This window comes from Cyprinus carpio, chromosome A4, assembly GCF_018340385.1.
Source record: "Cyprinus carpio isolate SPL01 chromosome A4, ASM1834038v1, whole genome shotgun sequence".
Classification (NCBI taxonomy): Eukaryota; Metazoa; Chordata; class Actinopteri; order Cypriniformes; family Cyprinidae; genus Cyprinus; species Cyprinus carpio.
In genome coordinates this window covers 11,130,103-11,147,979 of record NC_056575.1, presented here as the reverse complement: position 1 = coordinate 11,147,979, position 17,877 = coordinate 11,130,103, and the positions used below count along the sequence as shown (strand labels likewise).

At 39.3% G+C, this 17,877-nt stretch overlaps 1 protein-coding gene across 11 annotated transcripts in view; it reads left to right on the top strand.

Annotated features, from left to right (window-relative positions):
* LOC109067363 (transcription factor SOX-5-like) overlaps positions 1-17,877 on the top strand; it is a 189,588-nt gene that overhangs the window by 134,243 nt on the left and 37,468 nt on the right. For all 11 annotated transcript variants that reach the window (XM_042740686.1, XM_042740693.1, XM_042740674.1 and 8 more), the window contains one exon: positions 15,781-15,867. In XM_042740686.1, coding sequence (XP_042596620.1) covers positions 15,781-15,867 — 87 coding nt within the window. The remainder of the gene's footprint in view (positions 1-15,780; positions 15,868-17,877) is intronic.

Here is a 17,877-nt window from a genome sequence, read left to right as displayed (position 1 = left end):
TCTTAATATTAGTGCCTGAAAAGATTATAATTGTGACAACCAGACTTTAACCCCTTTGTGGTCAAAGATCGTACAGAATCTTAACCTACTATTAAGAATGAAAAATTGCAAATTATATCTAAATCGAGTGTCCTGCTTCTCAGATGTTTCTCCTGACAGAAATTTCAGTAATCTCTCTAACTATGCTCAGATTTGCTATAATTCCAAAGTCAGATCTCAAGACTTCTAACATTTCATAATGGCATTCTCATCAAAATCTTCCAAAACCGAATCATTTCCACAATGCTTTTCGCATTCGTTTTATACCTCTGTATTCTTACTGTACTGTATGTCAATGATTGTCTCATTTTTATGTCTGCTTAAGAATTTTAGTAGAGATATCTGAGTCAAAGCTGAGATTAAAAAGTCTCCTGAGCTCTCACTAAAAAGTTCCTCTGGACAGTTCTGTTAATTATGTTAAGTAACAATCCAACCTTCTGAATGAATTTTCACTTCTAACTCTGTTTACAGAATCTAGCGCAACAAAACATCAGCTATTCTAACTCGCAGCTATTATCACGCTAGAGATTTTTCTCAGTAGCTCCGTCAGTCTTTACTGGGAAAAGCACAAGATGCCTCCTTTTTTCCAAGTAGACAACTGCATGCCTGTTTATTTGTCTCCAGCTGAATCCAAGTCAGTTTACTTTCCTTTTAAGTTGGCAAAACAGCTGAAGACATGAGAGTTAACGGGGACCTATTGTGAGCGTGCCATTGTTCCAGCATATGAAAGGCACATTCAAGTCAGATGTATTGAATTGTTTGGGTCTGCCTTTCAGTTTGTATTCTTCTGCTGCCTTGCACAAGACAATCAATAGGGATGAGCCTTCTCACTGGTTTGGTGATATTAGAGCTGAATGCTGCTTACTGGATGGGAAAAGCTGTCTGAGGACTCACACACACACATTTAGAGCTTTTGGCATAACAGCGCTGTGGTCTTTTTTACTTTAAGTGTGGGCTTCGGATTAGAGACTTGGAGATGGACGTCTTTATGCATTACTTATGTGTGAGCAATTGTGATTGTGTGTCTAAAGTTTTGTTATTGACCTCCTGGTGTGGCATTAAGAAAGGCACAAAAGCCGGAGGTTCATGAATTAGACTGTGGCTCCATAGCAGGGCCATTATAGAGCTGACTGTTCCATAGCCACACCATTGTGGCTCAAGACTTGGACAGTTGCACACAGCCGTCATTGACGTGCATGAATTGGAAATTCTCCTGAGCTGTGATGGTTGAATGCAGGGTCTGAACATGAGGAATCCATATATTAGCAGCTCTGTTTGCCGGGCTAGATTTAATGATGTGCCTGTGAATTGCATAATATGAATATTACTTATGGAGACGTGTAGATGATGACTGATTCCGTGAGACATTTAAGAAGTTCTGTGTATGCTAATACACATGCAATTGGTACTGAGAGACTGCCCTCTGAAAAAAAAAAAATCAGTTCACACAAATAAAGTGAATTCTTCATGATTTTAGTTGTTAAACCTATAAAGCTCTCTGACGTTGAACAGTTGCATGATTCTTGTGCTAATTTGCAGAGCACACCCATATCTATTAACATGCTAATTTTATTTTGTGTGTGTTGGCATTTTTGAAGCTAATGCTAAATAATGGGATACAATATCCCATGAATATTCATTGCAACTTTTAAAAACTGAGCGAGCTCTATAAATTATAACTCTCCCCTCTCTTTGATCAGGCTTTAGTGGATAGTGAGCTTTCTGAATCTCCTACATGTGAGAGTCCATCACAGCACTTTTTTTCTCAAATGCACTGGTAACTTTTAGAAACAATGTGTTTGATTTCTGTAAAGGGAATCGAGACGAGGAAATATGGCAATGGCAATAGCAGGCATATGCATATGGTTAAACCACTAGGTTTTGGCATGCTGTTGCATTATGGGTAATTGCGTGTCAGTGGTTTTGGTTATTTTGATGTGGCATTAGAGGCCTTTCACATGGCTCACATCAACTCGCAAATCTCTTCATAGCCATTACAAGCCCCTGTAAATCTAAATCTAAATCCATTCTCTCCTTTTCTAACACACATACATGCACTCACTTGAGCCTCAGCAGGGTTAAAAAGGGATATGTAAAGTAAATTACAAAGCAGATTTAGGTGTATTTGCTTGGGTTGGAGTAGATTAGAACAAACAGTGGATGTGCACATGTCAGGGGCAGCGTACACACTCGCTCACCCACACACAACATGTGGAGTGCACACACACACTCGCACAAAAGTCTTTGGTAAAGGTAAACACAAAGAAGTCAGTCTGTCTGGACATTTTGCAGTTTGAATTTATGCCAGAAACAAGTGGACAAACTTTTTTAGCTAATGCACAGTCTTCGTGTTTACACATACATGCTGATTTCTTTGGTCAACCCAATTATGTAGTAAACTATTAAGAAAAGTTCAGACTTCAGTTCAGAGTTCAGAAATATCATGAATAAATCCGATCATCAAAAAACGTAAAGTTATATATCAGGATGTGCTATCAATACTATACTAACATTAAAGTTTAAATTAAATCAAAGTTAAATACGCAAAGCCAACCTCATACGTCATCCGCCTGGAACTGCTTCCGTGTACAACAGTGAGCGCAAACTAGATTAAATTGATTATTACGTTTTAAATATCATTATTTTTCTTACAAAAATGCATTGATTCGCTACAGGACTTTGTTCACCCCCCGGAGCCGTGTGAGACACTTTTTTTATGGATGGGCGCTTTTTATTTCACTTTTTTTGGACTGAAGCACTGCAACACCCACTGACTGCCATGAAATAGCTTGAAAGATCAAAGACTATTTTTAATATAACTCCGACTGGATTAGTCTGAAAGAAGAAAGTCATATACATCTAGTATGACTTGAGGGTGAGTAATTAATGGGCTGATTTTCATTTTTGGGTGAACTAACCCTTTAATGTGAGGACCAACTAAGTTCTTCCCCTAGGCATTGTAAACAGAACATACACTCAATTATTGACTCTCCATCGCATATTACACACTCAATACAGCCCCTCCACTTCCTGGTTTTGAGTGTATGGAACTGAAGGCCGGTAGTGGACACCAGTGAGTGAATGAAGCTCCAGTAGGGGGTCTTTGAACATGAGGGGGAAGCTCAGAATTAACCCCAGCAGTCCTGCAGTCAGGCAGCACACTTTGAAACAAAGTGCGCTGAGCGGCCCTAGGTCAGCACCCTACGGCCTGCCAGAAAATAGGCCCTTTATTTAAGCCAGATGTTCAGAAACAAGCCAGGCGGATCCTTTTCCTTCATGTGTCTCTCTTTCTGCCTTGCTTTGCTTTTGGACTCCTTCCTATTCTGCCACAATTTTTTTTTTCTGGAATATTTTAATTTTTTTCCCTCTCCTGTCCCATGGTGGCGGAGCACCCAGTTCACTTCTCTGGGAGTGAGAGCTCTAGCCTGGCTGTACGCCCGAGCCTGATCCCCTGCCTGGACGTGGGGACCGCTGGAAGACTGAACAGGTGTTCTCCACTTTTTGATTTCAGTGCATTTGAATTAATCCTGTCAGCTCAGCTGTTAAAACAACTGTCATCCCCAGCTGCTAGTCATTTTAGGCTGGATCTGACACACTCCGCCAGTCTACGGCAGTCACCGATGACATACACACACTCTCACCGTCTGTTCCCTGGCCCATTGTCACGGCCACAAAGCTTTCTGCGCACGCACGTACATATCCAGACACATACGCACAAAGGAAACTCCTCGGCACATGAGCGTAGTCAAAAGTAAAATGAAATTGAATGTTAAAACAATGTTTATGATATAAAGAACTTCGAAAGTGATTTATGTTTTGAAAGCAGTGATCTCATTGAGCTTTGTAACACAGGTTATATAGCCTGATGATGTTTTTATCTAGCCATAAACCCTCACAGTTTGTATTATTGCATGTGCTCTGTAAACAGCTGACCTTGATCATTTCACATAGTATCGTTGATTTGCATCTCTGCACACCAACACATTTGTATTTGTAGCTAAATGAGGACATATAGAAAAGAAAATTATAATTACTATAGACAAAAGTAAACCTTAAAACATGTATTAATGTACATGTAAATGTATTTTTATTCACATTTAATTTGATCTATGTACATTTAAATATACTTATTTATTTACTTTTAAATGTATTTATGAATCATTTTTACCTTTTAGGGTGTCTCCAAAAGGAGATTTTGTCAGATTTAATTCACTTCTTTCCCAAACTATATCTATATATAAAACTATATCTTGTGTGTGTGTGTGTGTGTATATATATATTATATTGCCATTTGAATGATAGACCTCATCTTCCTATCCCCTCTTCACCTATTTTTGTCTTCTCGCCCTCCTCTCCTCAGAGGTGCTGTGTTTCAGAGAGTGTTGTTCCTGTCGTTCATTTGGATCTTTTTCAACCTCCTTTTCTTTCATCCGGATTCACATACCCCTCAGTTAGGTTACACATTCTGGCAAATCTTTCTCACACATTTAAATGTCTGTTTACTTCTTTTTAATGCCAAGAGCACAGAAAAATGCAGTGGGTTAATTACTGGTGGATGATTAATGGTTAATCGAGGAATTGTTCAGAAACTTGGGTTGTTTACTTTTCCATGCCATCTCTTTTTCATGCATTACAAGTTGAGAGGGAAATACAAAAAAAAATAAAATAAAAAAACAGGTATGTGAGGAAATGTAGGATTCATTATCTTCATTTAGGGCCAGCGCTCCAACCTAAGTGTGTCAGGTTTTCAGCATTTTTAAGTGATGAATTCTCTTTCAGAGGGCTGGGCCATGTGCTAATCTCCTCGAAAGGCTGTTCTCACCTTTGATAGAGAAAGAGATAGATGGAGCGGAAAGCACAAATAAGCACTCTTGCACAATAGAATGTATAGTTTGCATGTGTTTGGTATATTTGCTTACAGGCCTGTGATGTTTCAGGGACTTTGGACCTCAGTGTGCACACCGCGACAAGAGAACAGAGGGAAGCCATGGATTTAGCCCCCACTCCCCTGCTAAAAATTATAAATAATAAAATGGTTAATATTTTTTGTGGAAGCCATGATTAAAGAGAAAAAAAAAGCATTCTTTGATGAATAGAAAGAACAGAAGATCAGCATTTATATGTAATAGAAATCTTTTGCAACATTATAAATGTCTTTACTGTGATTTTTTTTTTTATCAATTTAATGCATTATTGCTGACTAAAAGTATTTTAACTGTAGATTATGTACACAATTTAATACTTATGCTTTTAATTATTTTACAAAATTTTAGATTTAGAAGTTTAACGAGGCAAATTCAATATCTATCCCAATACCCCCTGGTTGGAAATTACTGTATTAAGAGTGTGTTTCTATTTGAACAATACTGGGTACATTTGGGTTATTCTAACAGATGGGATAACGTGTGTATTTGTAACTATATTTAAGGACCTCTAAAGTGCCGCGTTCCAGTGCATTTAAAATGTTAACATTATTATGAATGCACTGCACAGTCCGGCACAGTATGGGTTTAAATAAACAAATTAAGATGAAGGCCGCTTTGTATTGTCCCGTAGCCCTGCTGGTGACTAACCAATGGAAATATAGCTTATAAGTAGGGCATTATTCCCATGACCAACCTTATCAAGCAATCAAACTTGAAAGCATGTGAATTTATCACCATCCCCCACGCTGTCCACCTCCCCTCTTCCTGTCCTACAGATGAAGAGAAAAAAGGAATCAAGTGGAGGGATGGCTGGGTGGTGGGTGCAGGGGTCTGACTGGCTTTGGTCAGGCATGGGCAGCTTCTGATGTGCTGTTAACAATCACCTAATGGCTCTCACATGGCTACCAGAATCTGGGAGCAATGGAGCCCACACAATGCCAGCCATTCTTACAGCCAGACTATTTGAACCACCCCAGGCACCCAGAGACAACAGCAACGATTAAATCCAGTGTAAATCCGGAGTGCGTTGGGGGAAAAACATGCCTTTAGATTCCCTACTTCCTGTTTGCACAGGTCAGATCCATTTTTCCAAGCCATTTTGCTTATTGATAAGTATATGTCCATGCCTCCTCAGAAAAAAAGGCTGTTTGTGAATACTTCACAAACTCAGAAATGTGAAGACAGAGGAAGCGAATTGTAATATGGGTAATAAATGTTTTCATCTGCCAGGGGCAGTTTGTTATGACAAGAGGTTAAAATGGAGACTTCTGAGTGAGCCTTCCTTATTTTTATTTGTCTCCAAAATGCAAAGCAGCATTACCATGTCAGCATATTCTTTCTGTGTGCGTGACAGGCCTGTGACAGCTGCTTTCTGAAAGCCACAATACACTTCAACGTGACATACAGCAATTGTGATTTTAACATACACTCCAGCCTCTGTCATACGCTTTGACAAATTTTATATATTTATTTATATAACTATATTTATTTATTTTCGTCCTTGTCAATACGCTTCAGTCTGTGGTTGTTGTGATGCTGGCTTTGCGAGAGCAAGTGTTTGCAACCGTACTTGTGTGTGTATGATGCCTCAGTCCAAAGCTTTTTTTTTCTGCTGTCCTGCAGTTAATACATCAGAGACTCGGACGAACACGTTGTATTCTTTTGTTGTCATTTTAAAGTGATGTAATGAAAGCGGGTGGCGGCAGGGCCCCGGGGCTATGACAGCTCTCTGCTGACTGGGCTGCGTGCGAGACGCGCTGAAGAGGGGTTATTGCCACGAGACAGATTGAAAGTGTCATTTTCCATTATAGAGCGCACAGAGGAAGCACAAATATGCCCTGGCCTACTTTAACAGGATGCCTTTGACAAGAGAAATGTGTATGCTTGAAGGAGAGGGGAGCCCTGAGCCCAGCTTAACCCTTTCTTCTGACACACCGTGGCACAAGACATTTAGCAGATGATCCGCTAATAAATTTAGTTACCTTCTTTTTCTTTCAAACCCATTTTACTTTGTCTTTCTTCAGTTGAACACAAAAAGAGATATTTAGGTATTTTTTCCCCATACACTGAAAGTGGAGAAAATTGAATTTTGACTGAACTACCTTCTTCTATTAGCATACATTTAAAGTATAATCCCATAGATGGGATGCATAAGCCTCATTGCATGCTATATTTCAGACCCAAGTGTCTGCAAACATCATATGCAATTCTTTTCTTTTAGCTTTTAAGAGTTTTGAGATGTTATCCTGTTCAGGCTAATTCTCTCAGACTTTTATTTAAAACCAAACTCCAGTCAGGCTCAACAATAATTTGTATATGGAATATAAAAAGGCTTCTTTTATCACTGTATGTGTGCATGTTAATTAATTTCTGCATGTATGTACAATGGCATATATCTGTGCATGCTTGTGTGTGTGCGCATCAGTAACATGGCTGATACTCAGATGTATGGTAGCCAGATTTGAAGTCTTGGACGTCCTCAGAGAACGTCTTAATTTTCTCAGACTTTCTCACACGTCGTGATGGTTTTGCTCACATTCTTCTTCACAATGTCATGCCCTCCACGCAGTTATTTCAATCTGGCAGTGTAAATTTGGCACTGCGTGAGAGGTGCCAGAATAAATTTGGCGGGAGTTTTGGTTCAAATCAAATTGGACATAAGCACCCACAACACCATCTGTCAGAGAAGGATTGCAGATATGTGAAGGGCACAATTCCGTCAGAGATAAACGACTTTTTCAATTTGTAAATCTCACCCTGCAACTTTAGTTGGGAATTATTTTCTATTAATTTATGGAAAATTGATTTATCGTCATCTAAGTGAGGACTAGAGCTGAAGAGCACACTTTGCAGCACTCGCGGGACTTTGTTTGTATCACACTGCGGAACATACTGTAAATTTAGTTCACACTCAATTCAATAAAATATTAAATAGCAAATTTCTTTAAATTGTTCATAAAACAATTTTTATGCATATGCAGTACATTGGTTTATGTACAAATGGTTTTGCAAACAATTTCTGCTTGCATTTCATTAATAAGGACTGATGTTTTGATTGTGACCAATTCAAATGAGTACTAACTATATTTAGTTCTGTTTACCCATGATGTCAGTGTTTCTAGAACAATGTGTCTTCTTTTTTTTTACTGTCCAAAAAAAAAAGTACCTGGAGAACAAACAGGGTTCTTTCCAGCCAAGGTGTTTTTCTTTATATAATTTGTATTAGAAAAGTGTCCCTGTTGCCCTGGTGACTGCTTTGAATGGAAAGGGTGTTTAACATCCTGACCTTTAACTTCACCTTTTCTTTTTCCGTTGACTCTACATACATTACATGTTGCAACTTCACACAAAATCTCACCTTATCTCACTCCATCGCGCTCTGTCCCTCCATGTCTCTGTTTTTTTTTCTGCTTGTCACCTCTCTGAGACGGCAGCATTTTTTTGAGGGAAAAGAAGAAAGAAGACATTCTGTGTCTGTGTGTGTGTGTGTGTGTGTGTGTGTGTATGAGAATGTTTGTACAGAGTGTTGCTAAGCATTGCCTTTTCCTCCATCAGCACACATAATTAGGACTTTAACTTGAATGGCGGCTTTTGATGAGAGATTTGGTCCAAATTTTTTTTTTCTTACTCAGTGCGTTTCTAAACTCACATTCTCGCAGTGTCTGCTGCACTGGGAGAAAACACGAGCGACCGCCGATGTTTGAACGTCCTTTAGAAAGAATTTTCAACACGGTCTCTAGGCAAATAACAGCCGTACATAAATTGATCATCAAGGGTGATTATAATCATCTTTTCATTTGACAGGGGAATTCAGGAGCAGAGTTTGCAGAGCATGTTTGTTTCTGAATCGAACTTCTGCCATTTGCTTTTTAAAATCTCATGAACTGTTTTTAAACATGACACCCTAAATGACTACTGATCTGGACTGCATTAATTGATTACAGTGTTTTAGTCACAAACGCAGTTTTTAATTACTAGTTTCGTGACTGAAACCCATCTGTGGGTGTTTGTATTCACTCCTCACAAAGATCTAAGCGCAGCTGGACTCCTGTGTGTGCGTGTCTCACGTTGGACATATATACAGCACTGAACTCAAAGTGTGTGACGATCCTTTTTTTGTCCAACCTTAGATAAACTAGCTGGGTGCTTGTATAATTGGTTATTCAATCCTGACCTCTGTGGCGACTGGGAGCTGCTGCAGCATGTTGCTTTCTGCCAAGAGCAGTCAATGTGGAGCCTGTTCTGGTGCTGCGTGCTGGGCCAGGCCTGAGCCAGGGCCTTTCCTGTGAGCCCTCCCCACCCGCGTGAAGCTGGCGCTGGGACACTGGCCCTTTTGTTGTCCACTGTGGGCCTGGCTCTCCTTGTCTCATTCCCCCTCCACCTCCCCACTTTTCTCCACTCCTCCAAAACCAACCCCCCGCCCCCTCTTTCTTTTCCGAACAAAACATCTCATTGGCTTTGCAAATATGAGATAATTGGAAAAATGGAGTTGGCTAGGCTGAGTCAGAATGTTTTGGGCAAAAAATAGCATCGCAACGGCGAGGCATAGAGAAACAGAGTGAGTGATGAAATTGTTTGTGAAGTACGGAGCCCGGGCCGCCCTAAATTGCACCATGGTGTGTGAAGAATGAAAGTGCGCTCGGTGGTGGCACATCTTGAGCAGTTCTTCAACACTTTTGGGCCAGGTGGCGGGACATCTTGGCTACGACTCTGCCCAGCTGCTGGAGTCCTCTGGAGCCAATGAACTTTAATAATGCCTCATAATTCATCTATTATTGTCAGATTAACTTCTCCTCTCCTGTGTTGGCATGGCTGGTGTGGTGGATGATGAATTTATGATCTCATATTCAGTTTACAAATGAGTGTGTGCGACTGACGTGCTAGTTTGTCAGATCTGTCTGCCGAACATCCTGTTCTAGACACAACCAGAGACATATGACTAGGGATGGATCAGGATGGTTGACTGTTACAGGGGTTTCCAAAACTGGGTCCAGGGACAATAAAAGACAGATATGCATATTGTATTATTAAAAAATATTTTTCTAAATATGAATCACTCCTTTTTAAAAAATAATACAAATATTTTATTAATGCTATTATTCATATTTTATTTATTTGAAATTTTCTAACCACTGTCATAACTTGCTCACTATTTTTGGCACTATTGTTTTAAGCTGCTTAGGAACAATATTTCAGATTTCAGGCATTACAAGGAAACATTCTCTTTCAATCATGTTATGTCTAATTGAAATACATCTTGGCACACTCGCTCCTTCTTTCATACACACCCTTGCTGTGTGTTTTTCCAAGAGTCACACTGTTCTCTTTCCATTGTACCCACTCCCCACCTCGTAAGGGCACATATGCAGGGTTTCACCCAGCTGCCACAAACAAGACCCCTTAACACTAATGCATACAAGCTGTGCTGCCGTTTTGGAAATATACTAATGGAACCAGTCCCAAAGTTTGTGCCCTCTCTCTCTCTGTTATGCACATATTATTAATGCTGATAACCTATTCACATAGCAAATATTGGATTTAAATCTGCAGTTAATATGTTTATCCTTTATCTTTATAGAACATTTTATAGCTAGAAGTTTGCTCACTCAGTTTTCAGATGGGTTTAATTTAAGTATTGAACGTATTCTGAGCATAATGTGCATAATGAGCATAATAAAGCTTTAAAGGAGACATCTGTGAGTTTTTTTTTTTAATTTTGAGAAAAATCCTCAGTTCATTTAAAGCCTCAATCCATTCAATTTCATTGCTATCTAGTAAAAACAACTGGGATATTAAAAGATATCTCATTTGTAAATTTTCAGTTTACTATATTCATATAGTTTTTATTATTAGTATACTTACATGCTCATATAAAGTGGCAGGTTAGAGTCTATTCTAGCAATTCCAGCCTATGTTGAAGTGTCATATTTCATATTGAAAAAACTAAAAACAACATCCAAGTGAGAGGTGCTTCTATCAAAGGCCTTCACAAAAGGGCACCGCAACAGTCCTTTTCTTCCCAAACCATAAGAGAGCATGAAGATCGAGATCAAGACAGGGGAGCTGAAATGAAAGACAGATACATCAGCATATCTGCTTCCTTCTCCATCCATTTTGCAGTAAACGATTGTGCAGATCCCCGCTGCGGGCTGTCACATAAAAGAGGGCTTTCTATTTTTATTAATAGTTAAAGTGAAGGAGCTGTCAGCAGGGACAATAGCAGCCATGTTAATAAATAAAAATAATAACTATTACAGTGCTGTGGTGAGAGAGAGAGAGAGAGAGAGAGAGAGAGAGAGAGAGAGAGAGAGAGAGAGAGAGAGAAAGTGACATACTGAGACAGAAAGAGAGAGAGCAAGCAGGGGGGATAGACGGAGTGGCCATTTGTTGAAACATTTCCTTGTCAAAGCTCTCGGGCTTAAAAGCCTCTCTCATTGTTACGCACAGATGCCAGAATAGAGGAAAGAGAGAGAGAGCCGAGGGCTAATAACACCTGTTGTAGTGACAGTGAGACAGCTGTCAGTAGAAACAGCAGCAGTGAAGGTGATTGGCTGAATGTTAAGGGAGTGTGTCCATAAACCAAAGACTGTACCTGTGTCCCAAAGTTGAGTGTGCACACTTCGAAGGCCACGGACTTCGAAGACCAGACCTCCGAAGTGCACGAAGGGTTCTCCGAAGTGCGTGAGATGCTCCGCCTTAACAGGATTTTCCTAATTCCGTCACCAGGTGTTTCCGATTAGCGCTCTGTCTCATAGCAACGGTGCGAGAAGAGTGCTGACGAGAGGACAGTCCTGCCAGGATAGGTGGAGCCAGAACTGATCGGTTTTGTTGTTTATTATTTACTCATAATGGAGGAGACGGTGATGGACCTCAGGCTTAGCCAAGACCGAGGCCAGGTAAACTACACTGATTGCTGCGATCTTCGTCGGATTACAACTTTAAATGCAGGTACTGGCTTGGAGCTTACTTGAATAATGTAATGATACTTATGAAAAACTACAAAATACACACATAGCAGTTCAAATGCTGACTGATATCTTATAAGGGTGCAGTTTTATGTAGTTTATTGTCTTGACCATATGTAGACAGGTTTGCAACCCGTATTTTTTTAGGCAGTTAACCATAAAAATAAAACTGTATTAAAAAAAAATAGAGCATAGTACACAGCTTTATGTCCAGCAACTTTAAATTTAATAACCTTGAATATATTTAGAAGTAAACTGCAACATACACAGAAGTGCAGCAGTATCATTAAACCATCCTGACAAATTCTTTTTTTCAAGACAATACTGCACATACCTTTACTTTTACTCTCAAATACCTGAAGTATATTAGAGTATGCAAGATAATACTTTTACTTAAAGGAGAGTTCAGCCAAAAATGAAAATTGTGTAATTATTCACCCTTCAGTTGCTCCAGGTTTGTAATTTATATTTTTTGGTGAACTATCCCTTCAGCTAAAGTTGTAAATATGACTAGTAGTTTTCCCCAATATGGTATTGGTAGTTACTAAAAAGTAGTTTACTAAAGTATGTCAATATTTCTTGTACTAATTATGTTGTCATAGCTCTCAATAATTTTCTCTTTTCCTTCCATCTCTAAATCAGAGCAGACCCCTGTACTGCAGGATAGAGCTGAATGTGTCAGTGCTGGACAGGTGTTTAATGGTTTGTTCTGAGCAGGGAGACCCTGACTGTGCTGCTGGATCTACTGGGGAAGTGAAGGGCAACAGTGATGATGGTGTGTCATGATCCAGACCCTGGTGTTTCTCTTCTGTCTGCCAGTGGTACCCTCATACAGATGGTCTCCAGAGTTTTTGACATGTCCCTCATTCCACTGTCACTGCACTGTCCTCCGATTCTCTGAGGAGGTGCTGGCCATTCACCAAGAGATTGACCTCCTGAAGACCCCCGAACATGGAGGCAGGGCCTGGGCTCAAACTGATGTTAAACCTAAGCTGTTGTAAATGGTTGTAAAAAGTACTTTCTATTATGTATAGAACGATTTGTTTTAATGTGTAAAAAGTATTTACAGGACAAACAAATAAACATAAAAATGTTTTTGTGTGTGCACAAAAAAAATATAAGCTACACCTTAAAAAAAATTAACAATGTACATAAGCACTTTTTATTTTATTTACACATGTGAATATGCAAAACCAAAAATACAAAATGTACATTAAGTACTCAGGCTTATTTACGAATAAATTCCACACAAAAAATGAATAATGTATACAATTTATGCATTTTTTATTTTTAACTTGCAATCCCAAAAATAAACTACAGAAATTAGGTTGTTTCATTGACAATATGACATTTAAAAAGATATATTGGAAAAACTGTAATGCACTCATTTTTCCCACTGTTTTCTCTTGGCTAATGAAGAATGTATTTGTTTGAGTTTGATGTCCTCCCTGTCCACTCACTCCCTCGCCTGTCTCAGGACACTTCACAAATAAACCATGCCTGTTAACAACAAAAACACATGCTCACGTTCTCCAGAATAGTATTAAAACAAAAGAAAAATGGAAACACTTATGAAAAAAGACAGGTTTGCAATCTTAACATTAGAAAATATGACACGGCAGGACATGCATACAAAATACTGAAGTGCTAAAGTTTGGTTTAAAACATTTGTAGACGTCGCCTGCATGACTGCACTACAGAAACACAACAAAGGGAAAGACCATTGCCTTATATAATGGCTGCCTTATTGTTTGTGGGCTTTATGTAAAAAAATGCATGCTGGCTTTTAAACACTTCCGCTAGGTATTTGTGTAAATGAAAACACAATACTTACATTTCAATGTGAAGTCCCCTCCAACAGAACTCTCGCCTGCCTCTGAATCTAAACACCTTCGTCATATGCACGCAAGTGGTTCTGGGATATGGTAGGGTGCGACGTGTCCGTAAGATGTACACTTCATGTTCATGGGAAATGAAGGGCACATTTGAAGTCGCTTTCGAAAACTCGTCAGCCTTCGTCGCCCCGCGGTGACGCATTCGCACTTCAAATGCGGTCTTCGAAGTGCGCATTCTGACTTTGGGACAGCTTACGTAGTGACGCTGTGACGCAATCGCACTTTACATCCGCACTTCGGAGTCCACACACTTCAGTTTGGGACACCCTTCGTCGCGCCACTGTGACGCATTCGCACCTTCAAATGCGCACTCCGGAGTCCATGCACTTAGGTTTGGGACACAGCTGGCTGAATGTTAAGGGAGTGTGTCCATAAACCAAAGATTCCAGAGGGCGAGACTAGGAATACAGAGGATATTCAGAAATACTCAAGAGACAAGAATGCGCTAAACTTTAAATTGCAGACATGCCACTGAGGAAGTTTGACCATTAATCAGACATTAAATATTTGGCAAGTCGTCTTCTATTTGGCAAGTCTTTGAGTGTAAGTGTGTGCCGCCCACCTGGGGCCTGTACAGTCTTTCCGTTCGCAAAGACACAGGTTAGTGCTCCGTGTTTTAACTCCAGCTGAATTGGTAATGGTGCCACCTGGTGTTTTCACTTTGGTGGATTAGTGTTTAAGTGTGCGTGTCTGCTTTTGGAGATGTTAATTTTCATATTCTGAAGGCTTTAGTGGTTAAGATTTAAATGAGAAGTTTTTCAAGACATGGTTTATCATATAAAATCATATGGTATTAAACCTTTGACCTTCAAATTGCAAGCATCATGCTTTACTATTTGAACTACAGGATGCAAAAAAAATGAAGATGAAGTGTAAAAGAAAAGTAAATTGAATGTAGAGTTCAGGTGTATCTGTATTTGAAGCTTTTGCTAATGCTTTTGAAGATGTGAATTTCCATATTCGTAAGGGTTTAGTGATTAAGATTTAAATGAGTCTGAATACATAAATTAAATGAGAGAAAGATGTTTTTCAACATAAAATTTGTCATATGAAGATAGATAGATAGAACTGAACCCATGACCTTGCTGTTGCAAGCATCATACTTTACTATTTAAGCTACAGGATGTAGAATAACAAAAAAAAAGGAAACCGGAAGGAAAATAAAATTGTAACTGAATGTCAAGTTTATGATCGAGTTTATTATTATTATTATTATTATTATTTTGCTTTTGTGGATTTAAATGTTAATATTCCGAAGGGTTTGATGATTAAAATGTTATTGAGTCTGAATAAATATGTTTTAAAGGTGTTTTTTAAAATGATTTATCATATAAAATAATACGGAATTGAACCCATGACCTTGCTATTGTTTGTGTGTGTATAGTTTCTCAACCTGCTTAAATACTGGCCGCTGTCATTTACCACAGATACACACCTTGTGTTTCTCTCTTCCTCTGGTTTTGTTTCATATCGCAGTTAATTGTTGTGATGGTGATGCTGGTACTGGTGTGTGTGTTAGATAGGAATACAGAGAGGATGTTGAGAGTTGTTGTAATTTTCCTCTCTCTCTCTTGTTTGAGATGTCCGTCCTTGGCAGGTTAGTAATTAGCGTGTGGGGTGGAGGGGTTAGCGGGTCCGCGGGGTGTATTAGAAAAACAAAGCGCACAGCCTCGATAATGTGTCCATTGTACCCGGTGCATTAAGAGCCTCTTTGTGTTAGCTGGAGCATAGGGCTAATGATTGGCTAACAGCAGGTGAGGAAGCTGCTCAACTCTCTCTCTGTCTTTCTCTCTTTCCTTCTCTCTCTCCATCCTCTTTTCCTCCTGCCCTACTGTTGGTGCCATTAGAGAGACAGGCCTTTATTACAGCAAATGGACTTTAAATGAGCTATATTGTGATGTTGCCTGCCTGTGGTAATTCTCTCTCTTTCCCTCTCTCTCTCTGTCTCCCCTCCAGAGGCCCCCAGTATTGAAAGGCTGTTGTCTAAGGACTGGAAGGACAAGCTATTGGCCATGGGTTCTGGCAACTTTGGAGAGATCAAAGGTAAAATGAAAGACTTTGTGTCTTTATGTGACCTCAGAGTGTATGCATGTGTGTTTGACAGTTGATATATCAGTTGTCTCTCTTTTTAGTGGTATTAAACCAAAGAATTCGCTATTTCCATCAGTGATAGGGTATAAGAGCGGCTTTTTGTGGTTCTAGTTTTGAATTGAACCTATAATCAAAGTTATAATTCTTCATATTAAATGTGATCCTGAACCACAAAACCAGTCTTAAGTCACTGGGGTATATTTTTAGCAATAGCCCAAAAAAAAAAACACAGTTTGCGTCAAAATTATCGATTTGTCTTTTATGCCAAAAATCATTAAGATATTAAGAAAAGATCATGTTCCATGAAGATACAGTAGTTTGTAAATTTCCTACCGTAAGTATATCAAAACCTAATGTTTGATTATTAATATGCATTGCCAAGAACTTCATTTGGACAACTTTAAAGGTGATTTTTTTAGTATTTAGATTTTTTGCACCCTCAGATTCCAGATTTTCAAATCGTTATATCTCGGCCAAATATTGTCCTATAATAACAAACCATACATCAATGGAAAGCTTATTTATTCAGATGGTGTATAAATCTCAATTTCAAGAAATTGACCCTTACGACTGGTTTTGTGGTCCAGGGTCACAAATGTCACCTTAAACATCTTAAAGCATTCCAAGAACTCAGGTATGCTAATCCACCTAGCGCTAGCCTCTTCGCCAGCCCCAGTTAATGATCTGCCAGGATGACTTGCTAAGCAACAGCCTCGCTCATGTTAGCACGGTTAATGATACATCCTGTTAGGTCACTCAGCCGTAGCGAGAACACACTCCACTATCACTTTAACAAGCCTCCATACACCTTCCTCGCACTAGCAGTGTGTTCGCAAGGCTAACTCGAGAGTAAATGTACTTCATTAGGCGGCTCAGAAATATTTAATCAAACGAAGCTTGTTCTCGCTCCTGGAGCAGAAAAGGGACCACCATTGATCAAGCCGTCAGTGTGGTAACCCCACTGTGTTGACATTTCAGCCAGAGAGCATCCCTGCCACGACCACCGATGACTAGCGGTTGGAAAGGGCCCTTGCAACTGTCCCTTCTCTGTGTGTGCATACCCTTTAGGATCAGAAATAGACACACAAATATATACAAGTAGGTTATATACAAAGTAGGTTATATACAAATTAGGTGTTGTAGGGAGGCTTTTCTTAAATATTACAATAAAATGTTCTGATAGCAAACAAAAAGTCAGAGGGAAGGGTTCACATGTTTTTACTGTATTGATCAGCATTCAGAACCATATGAATGCATTTTATAGAACAGATGTAATAGAATTGTACTTTATGAAGTCGACTTAATACATTGTACAGTAAAGAACATCCTGTGTTAACCACATAGGAGATGATTACAGAGCAAAAGAGACAGAATGAGAGAGAAAGAGAGAAGAAAAGTGGTAATGGGCAGTAAGAGCCTCGGGCTAAGCTCTTTCTCTCCCTCATGTAACACAGCACTGTGCTGCTTTAGGGATTTATCTTTTAAGCCCAGTCATTAATTAGCAGTGAGAGCTGCTTGACAGGTATTACATTGTTACAAATTGGTTAATTACTGTGGTTTGTGACATGAGGCAAGGCAGTAAAGGCAGCCTTAGGATGTTTAGAGAGAGAGGAAACCACTTATTGATCCAAAGCTGAACTTTCAGTAGGCTAGGTAAAAAGCCTTCGGTTGTGATTGATGAGACTGGTGTGTTTTCTTATGTGTGTGTATAAACACTTTCTGTCAACTCTAGTCTTAGGGCATCTAGAGTATATTGTGTCAGAGGTCCATTCACATTTTTATGAGTGAATCTTACTGACTTTGTTAGGAATGTACTAAAAAGCTACAAATGGTTCTAGAATAAACTAGTTGGTAGGTAGTCTGAATGACTAGTTGGTAAACCCATATACTACACATAAGGTTTTGTTTGCAACAATAGCTGGAAATTATACTTTATCTCCATGAATGCTGTGAATTCATGCA